Source organism: Taudactylus pleione, unplaced genomic scaffold (genome assembly GCF_031769625.1).
Source record: "Taudactylus pleione unplaced genomic scaffold, aTauple2 ptg001329l, whole genome shotgun sequence".
In the NCBI taxonomy this organism is placed as follows: Eukaryota; Metazoa; Chordata; class Amphibia; order Anura; family Myobatrachidae; genus Taudactylus; species Taudactylus pleione.
Genome location: NW_028285729.1, coordinates 1278362 through 1286776, shown reverse-complemented (window position 1 = coordinate 1286776; position 8415 = coordinate 1278362). Strand labels below are relative to the sequence as shown.

General features: G+C 43.1%; 1 protein-coding gene across 2 annotated transcripts in view; it reads right to left on the bottom strand.

Moving 5' to 3' along the window:
• Window positions 1-2617: 2617 nt before the first annotated feature.
• LOC148443151 (thromboxane-A synthase-like) overlaps window positions 2618-8415 on the bottom strand; it is a 30673-nt gene continuing 24875 nt past the window's right edge. Inside the window, exons 10-14 of one of the 2 annotated variants that reach the window (XM_088463156.1) lie at window positions 7130-7435; window positions 5627-5715; window positions 5364-5501; window positions 4778-4940; window positions 2618-4409 (exon numbers count right to left, since the gene is read on the bottom strand). In XM_088463156.1, the coding sequence (XP_088319282.1) occupies window positions 4335-4409; window positions 4778-4940; window positions 5364-5501; window positions 5627-5715; window positions 7130-7435 (771 nt within the window). In that variant the 3' untranslated portion in view covers window positions 2618-4334. The remainder of the gene's footprint in view (window positions 4410-4777; window positions 4941-5363; window positions 5502-5626; window positions 5716-7129; window positions 7436-8415) is intronic. The other variant, XM_088463157.1, reaches the window with a different exon arrangement.

Sequence of the window (8415 nt, the reverse complement as noted above, 5' to 3'; positions counted from 1 at the left end):
ATATAACCCCCCTATCACCTCTGTAAAGGGTCACCAAGTTACCCACTCCCATCTAGTCTACTGTAACCTCCCTCTAAGTGGTGTACCTTTATTTTATCAGTGCCTCCACCCAAGTATTGAAGTATTGGTTGTCGGTATGGGCCTACTTGGGAAAACCCATAGTGTGTGTATATTTTATATTATATATATGTGTGTATATTTTATATATATATTTGCCTATGTAAGCCCAAGGATACACTCAAGTATTAATATTACTCCCTATAGTGTAGTATGTAGAAAGGGCATGTTAGTTGAAAACAATATTATAACACAAATACATCTGTTCCCTATTCTATTTGGATGCTTACATCACTCCTCCAGGTAAGTAAACACAATCACATATAGATATAACTTTCTTTATATTGACGAAATTCCAAGTATAAGAACCTACATTCACCTCATTATATGACATAACCGTGTACTGTGTTGTACATTGACATACATGTGTTTATCTGAACAATGCAGTAACATCATGTATAAATAATAATATATTAATGTAGATATCCTCCTAATACTAAGTTCCTTAGTAAGGTAAGTAGTATTTCATGTGAATATAACTCTTCCCTCCTGAGTGTTCATTTTTTTGTTTTGTTTTTTTAGAGGTAACAACCTAAGATGCAGAAATAGTTGCTGTGGATCTCTGCTATCAGAAGCCAAAACTGAATAGGGCACAGGGGGGTGAGCCCTCCAGCGCCCTCTCAGTCATGGCAGCTCCTCCTATCTCCCTCTCTGTCCCTGCCCTTCTTTTTCTGACAGGAACCTAACCACTCCCAGCTAGATCACTCCGCCTCTTCTTCTAGTGTGTGTGTGTGTGTATCCCATACAAGGAGGCACATCCCCACCAAAGAAAGAAGTACCATATACACTTCCTGTAAATACACAAAATAGATATACCTATATACATAAATTATAGAAGGGCTATGTCATAAATACAATTAAATACATATACTTTACATCACAAATTGTACATTTACAAATAAAACAATCGCATACCTCCCAACTGTCCCGAATTTAGCGGGACAGTTCCGTTTTTATGGGACTGTCCCGCGGTGGGGGGGCAGTTGGGAAAATCATACACCGCAGCAGAGCAGCGTGTATGCAGAGCGAGAATAGATGCTGTGCGCATGCGCATAGCATCTATTCACAGTACGGGGAGGAAGCCCGGGGGCAGCCCAGTATCTCGGAGACGCTGGGCACGCCCCTTAGTGATGTAAACGGGGCGTGCCGCTAGACCATGCCCCTTTACGTGTAGGCCACACCCCCTTTTCGGGAGCGCCCGCGCCTCCGGCACGCAGATGTCCCGACTGCTTTTGGACAAATGTTGGGAGGTATGCCATCATTTATGAGTACAGTACTTATTTAAGTCTTAACCAGGGTTACACTGAATTTGTTGAAATCACACTGCAGAGGTGGCAGACAGAGGTCTACTCAACAGTAAAGACCACTCCTCGTCCTCTAATGGGTGGGGGGTTTGGGCCCATTAAAATCTAAATTCAGTCAATTCTCCAAGAGTTGAAGAATGCCATAAGGACGTCAGGGTCCACCACCCCCCACAAAGCACAGGCCCGCTTCCAAAACGTATGAGCCTGTGTGACCAGCGGAGCTCCCCCTCTGGGGCAACTGTCGTCAATAAGAGCTATAAAGGGGGAACATCCTCTAGAAACAGTGTGCACCAATAACCTAGGTAGATCCCGTCTCTCCTCACCCAAAAATCCACCCCCGCAGATGTACTAATTGAGAGGCCAAATAATAAAGGCGGAAAGTGCCAGGCCACCTAAAAGGTGCGCATCCACTAGACTAGAGAGGAACGACTGTACCATTACAGCATTGTAATACAATCGTTCATCTTCCTGTACAGTGGATAATGTGCTCACACTGAACGATATGTCGTTCAGTGCAGGCACCCTCCCTCATCCCCGAACATGCACAACCCGACTATATCGGCAGATTGACCGGCATGTTCAGGCGATGATAGATGTTGAAAACGACCAGCGGGAGCGCGCATCGCTTGTCATTTTCCACATTTAACTGCACGATTACGATGTTGTTCAATCGCTCATTTTAATAGTCTAGTGGATACGGACCTTAACACTCTCTGTCTACATAGAGTCTTAAGCTTAACTCGAGATAGTCTATCCGCCCAGACTAAGGAGGAAAGATAGCAGTCTATCAGTCGAAAAATATAAAATGGGTTAGAGAAGAAGCCCTGTCTTGTTCCCCTTGAGAGGTGAAAGGAAGGAGAGACATACCCATTAATACAGATCCGCCTTAAAAAGGGAAGAATATAGCTATGTATCCCAGGCTATAAATCTAGGTCCCATCCCAAAACAGAACAGAATCCCCCAAATTTAGTGACGCAGAATCAAAAGGCCTTGGCGGCGTCCGAGGACATCACCACTGCCCCGTAACAAACACCCACCCACTCTATTTCACTTCCTGTTACTAATGACCACATTGCAGCCGGAAGGGAAGAGGCATAAAACTTTTTTAAAAAATATAGATTTACATGAATTTGCTGAATCACGACAAAAACAAAACACAGATTTCACCGGACATTTTACGTTTCAGAATGAAGTTCTTTATTAAGTCACAGTTACCGCTACACAGTATAGATGTGATACGCTATACAGTATTTCTGTACGCTATAACGAGGCACCAGTCACAGTTACCGCTACACAGTATAGATGTGATACGCTATACAGTATTTCTGTACGTTATAACGAGGCACCAGTCACAGTTACCGCTACACAGTATAGATGTGATACGCTATACAGTATTTCTGTATGTTATAACGAGGCACCGGTCACAGTTACCGCTACACAGTATAGATGTGATACGCTATACAGTATTTCTGTATGTTATAACGAGGCACCGGTCACAGTTACCGCTACACAGTATAGATGTGATACGCTATACAGTATTTCTGTACGCTATAACGAGGCACCGGTCCGTCTTACAGGCTGCAGTATTGCTCACTTGCCAGAAGGATGTTTAATAACATGGTGCAAAGAGCTACGTGCAGTAACGCATCGCAACCATTTAACAGGCTGAATCAGCATCTCCGTCACCTGGATCCTCCAAATTACACCTCCCCCCCCCCCTTCCCCAAATGAGGAGTTCCTTGCCCCCCACCATTGTAGTGTGAGAACATCAGGTTTCCTCTCTGGTGATAGGTGAGCTCTAGGGGAAGGAAAACAATGGCACCTCTACTCTATATAAAGCTAAAATTCCTATAACAGCATTTTTTTTATTACATTCATCTATTATATTATACAAAAGGTGAATGAAAACAGGACTATAGTCCCTATAATTAATATTCTTAGCCCATTACTTTTTCTGTTAAAATGTGGCGAAAATTACTTTACACACCTTCCAGTTTTAATAACGTATATACAGTCGGCCCTGATTCAGAAATGAACGCTAATGCTGCGATTTTGCACGAACCGCAGCTGCGAAAATATGCTTATAGTTCTAAAGCTTATTCGAGCACAGGGACGCCCACCCCTGCCTTCTCATCAGCGTCCGACGTCACGTACCAGCGTAAATGTCTAACACCGACCAGCCATGCAGCATATGTAGCAAACGGTCAGACGCGCCTGCGGTTTTCTGACCTCCCCCCACCCCCTTCAAACGCTGGCTACCTGTCGCTCACTTTGTGAATGGGTCCCCTGTACATGTGCGGAAATGTAAGAACCGCTGCACGTGCGCAGTAGCAAAAAAAGTTGATCTGTGTAAAAGTCGCCATTGCGCACATCCCTGAATCAGTGTCCTAATTACTATGCTGCATTGATAATACAGTGAACGGGACACCGATGATCTACTGTCCTGTCTCTTGTATGCAACGCACACCCTTCCCCCAACAGCTCCCACCACAGCGACAGAGATGGAATAGCCCGCCCGGAGAGGAGGACCAGTATGGTTGGGGTGGGGGAGGCAGTAGGAGAGTGATGCCAGGTCCCGGCTTATGTAATAATGATGTATTATTTGGTTATAGACATGTTGGTTGCTAAGAGGATCACTGAGGCGCCCTAATTAGCCTGGGGCGGCTGTTTTTAACTCATAAGATTTTTTGCTAATAGAATTACAGTGAACTACGTGGTCGCTCCCTGTGCCGAGTGCTGCAGAAAAGCCGATGTCTCCATGTTTGGAGAGAGTCCTGAGAAAGGGCCGATTATCACCCTTCCTGCAGGTTAGACCCGCAGATCCAATTATAGGTGACCACATCATTTGTGGTGTTGCCGGGACGGGTTGGTCTTGATGTAGAGCCATGGTTGGCGTGATCGGTAGGGGAGGTGTTAGCGAGCCACGACTTTTACGTGCACTCCATCTTTAGGCCTCAGCGTGGACACGGTGGTGACCTGGAGCGGGATCTGCAGAGGGGACAGGCAGATTATTTGTTTTTGTTTATAGATTATTTACAGTTCTTATCTGTTGGAGCAGCCCTGTAAGATTTATACTAACCAAGCGGTTTATACATTGCGCTAGAGAAAAACATCCCATATTATATAGATACATACAGACGTCTGGACTTTTTGCCTTTGTTTAAAAGTTATGTGCAGGCCTGTGGCAATTTGTGTAATACTTTTTCACAGTCACCAGATGGCGCTGTTGCCTGTAATGTATGGTTGTAGACCAGGGGTGGGCAATAGGCGTCCCTCCAGCTGTTGTTGAACTACAAATCCCAGCTTATTGCCCATTGTAGACAGACCAGACACAGCAGGTTATAGAGAAGTGTTACCTGAGTTTGGGGACACTTCTCAAAACGAAACCTCTGCAGGACCCGGAACAAGGTGATTTTAGCTTCCAAGATGGCGAGTCTCATCCCGATACAGCTGCGGGGTCCTGCCCCAAATGGGAGATAGGAGAACGGGTGACGCTTCTGCTTCTCTTCAGCGGTGAACCTGTAGAAAATCCCAAATTAATGTAACTTGAACCCAATATTTCCCCTCTTTGCATTTGTCTACTGTGAACATTAAGCATTAAATGTATAAAAATATTTTTCTATATTTACTAATGATATTATTAGTAAGTCTGCTTCATTGAGTACAGTTCCATTATTTACCGTCTTCCTTTCATCTCCCCCCAAAGCCCCGTTTTCCTTTAAAGATGTGCGATAACCGGGGGGGAACCATTCGCTAAATGCAGCTGATAATCACCTTCATAATGTGCCACAAGCTTTAGTTACTGGTATTTATTTAAACCCAGGTACAACATTTTTGGGACACGTTGCCAGCCATCATTACAAGACACAAATATCATACAGAAACAAGGGCGACAGGCTCAGACAGAAGAAGGACGTGCAGCTGCTCTAGTGGTTACGTTACCTCTCGGGTCGGAATTTCTCTGGCTCCGGCCAGTACTGGGGGTCATTCTGTATACACCCAACGGGTATCTCCACCAACGTACCAGCCTGTATCTTGCACCCCATAACTGTGTAATCGTGAGTCGCTTCACGGGCAAATCTAGACATCAAGAGACGACAAAAACAGACTTTTCGTGAATCGGACGACATTAGTCCAAAAAAAAAAAAAAGCAAAATCCTGAACAATTGCAGAAGCTTGAGACATACCACCGAATGGGAACATACCTGAACGCAGGGGGGTACATGCGCAGAGCCTCTGAGATCACCATGTCCAAGTACGGAAGGTCGTGTACCGTATTGTAGTCCGCGCTTTCCTGCAGGAACAGCAACCGAGATCTCTTTATTGAGTTAGTTTTACATTTGAAAACATCAGTTTAGTAATATACAGGGCTGTTAAAATTAAAGTATCCATACTGAGAGCACTCTGGGGCGAGTTTGAAAAGCTCGTAAAGAGGAGAAATGTGGACATCAGGTACTTTCGAGGATGCCCTGGACATTTATTGAAAGAAAATACTAGTTCTCAGACATCTAGGCCACTCCCATCACCGAACCTCACTCCATGCGACCTTTTGGTCGTGTTTTTTTATTTTTAAGAAACCAGGTGTATCGGGAAGGACAAAATACTCTGTGAGATCTGAAATGACAAGTTTGGACGTGGTGTAACAGCTATTCCAGGTGACATGTCGAGAATGTTGTTCTTCGAATGGAAACTGTTGTTGACCACAATGGAGGACACACTCGGCAAATGTAATGCTATTGAAATGATTTGTTTTGCAACAGTGCCACAATATGAAATGATTATTTTTATATTTATATATATATATACACACATATATATATATATATATATATATATATATATATAATTATTATTTTTTTTCAATAAGTGGCTCTGAAGTCCCTGTTGTCTAAATTTCTCTTCATTACAAGCCTTAGAACTCACTCCAGAGTGCTCCAAGTGGGGGTACTTTATTACTGTATATCAGGCTGTTGGACATGTTCCCATGGATTGAGGTTTAGAGACGACAGGTTCATTTGTGTAGGAAGCACGGAGGGACAGATTGCGTAGGAGGACATGGCTACTAACTCCCTCTGGTGGTATGATGAGATTTTACACCTGTGGGGATGGTGAGGTTTTTAAAATTACAGACTGAAAACTAAAACCATTTAAATAGAAATGTAATTTTTTTTTCTGTGGAATCAGTCTCAAATAAATCGCTCATAGCTACCAGTGCAGGAGATGGCGCTGAACCATCCATTTTCCTACTAATCCTAAAATATTCCATTTACATAAAATTGCGAGACATTGAGAAGTTTTTAACTAGATAATTTCAGAGCAAACAAAACTTCCAGATAGTAGAATCAGTCCATAACACAGATGGAAAACAGTTGATTTATACAGAGTGTCCAGCAATGGCCCTAGGATCCAACCCACTGAAACAAACAGAAACATGTTTTGTAGATACAGTTTATGGGATAGACCTATGAAAAAAGTAGGTGAGAATCTCCTAACCAAAGCCCCCCTTTACTACAGTATTCATGCCCAAAATCACCAAGTCGCCCTCCGTTCCATCCCAGCTCTAGTCAACAAACCGTCCTCCATTCTATCCCAACTCTAGTCACCAAGTCGGCCTCAGTTCTACCCCTGCTCTAGTCACCAAGACGGCCTCCATTCTTTATCAGCTCTAGACTCCAGTCTCAAACACCCAACATCCCGGTCACACTTACGTGTTTTTCTGCAAACTCATCCACTTCTCTAAGAAGAGTCTCCTGACACTCTGGGTTGGTGGCCAGAAGGTAAGTGACAAATGACAGCAGGCTGCAGGTGGTCTCATAGCCAGCAATAAGGAAAATGAAGGCCTGGCCTAATATCTCATCCTCGTTGAGCCTTTTGGTTTTCTTAGACTCGTCGGTGTTCCCTTTCTGCGGAGCCGCCAGGTCCGCCTGGTTCACTATGTCAAAATGATCCACGGACACATGGGCAACAGAGGAGTCTCGGGCGTCCAGCATGAGCTGCAGAAAATCACGGCGTCTCTGGGCAGAGGAAACAGACCAGGGACATTCTCTTTCAAAACAAGCCGAGTGGTTGTCAATTACCCTCCCACCATGAACTGTAGATTCATCTGAATTAGGGTGCATTGGGGGATGAGCACTGATAAACAATTGCCCGGTTTGAAAAACGAGGGAGGCACGGGGACCATCCGACCCAGAATACTGTAAATAGATCAGTTTGTATCTTAAATAAAGCTTTACTTTTTTTTATAGAACGGTAAAAAAATTTTGTAAAGTCTACAGAAGTGTTTTACACTAAGTAAATTAACTTTTTGGCTTATTTTATAAAACAACCAACTTCCTCCTAACTGGCATTACGAGAGGACTCGAATGTCTAACACACAGGTTTTTGTAATCTGTCCTTAATCCAATTATCAATTAGTGAGAAAATCTTCCTAGAATCTCTTTAGAGGTCAATCACCAGATTTTTTGCAGGGGCAGCAAATCCTGGGTGCAAACAAAAATAATTCTTTTTAAAAACTGGGAATATTTTATTTAGAATGGATTCAATCCCAGCTCTGGAAATGTTGAGATCAACGGGGACTCCGATAGATTAAACTATTCAGGTGTTTCGATTGTTCTGGAAGACTGTTTTTAAGAAAATCGAAACGTGTGTTGGTGGTAGCAGATGTTATACAATTCGTTTACGATTTCTGAACCAACCAATAAACCAGTCAGGAATAACGGGAAATGTATATCTGAAATGGTGGATATAAAGTTCTTTGGAGCTGGTTTGTTATAATCACTCAACAAAACTAGCGGTGTTTTAAAGCGTGAAGCGATTGTTCATTTTTCATCGGATCGATATATTTTAAAGAAAGATTTGAGTTTTTGAAAAAAAATGTGATTGCTGTGTGCAGGCTGTGATTGAAGAAGATTTAATATAATATATATATATCATCATCAACTCTCAGCCCAAGTCCCTGGACCTAGAAACATGAAAATCGGGCAGTATATTCCTT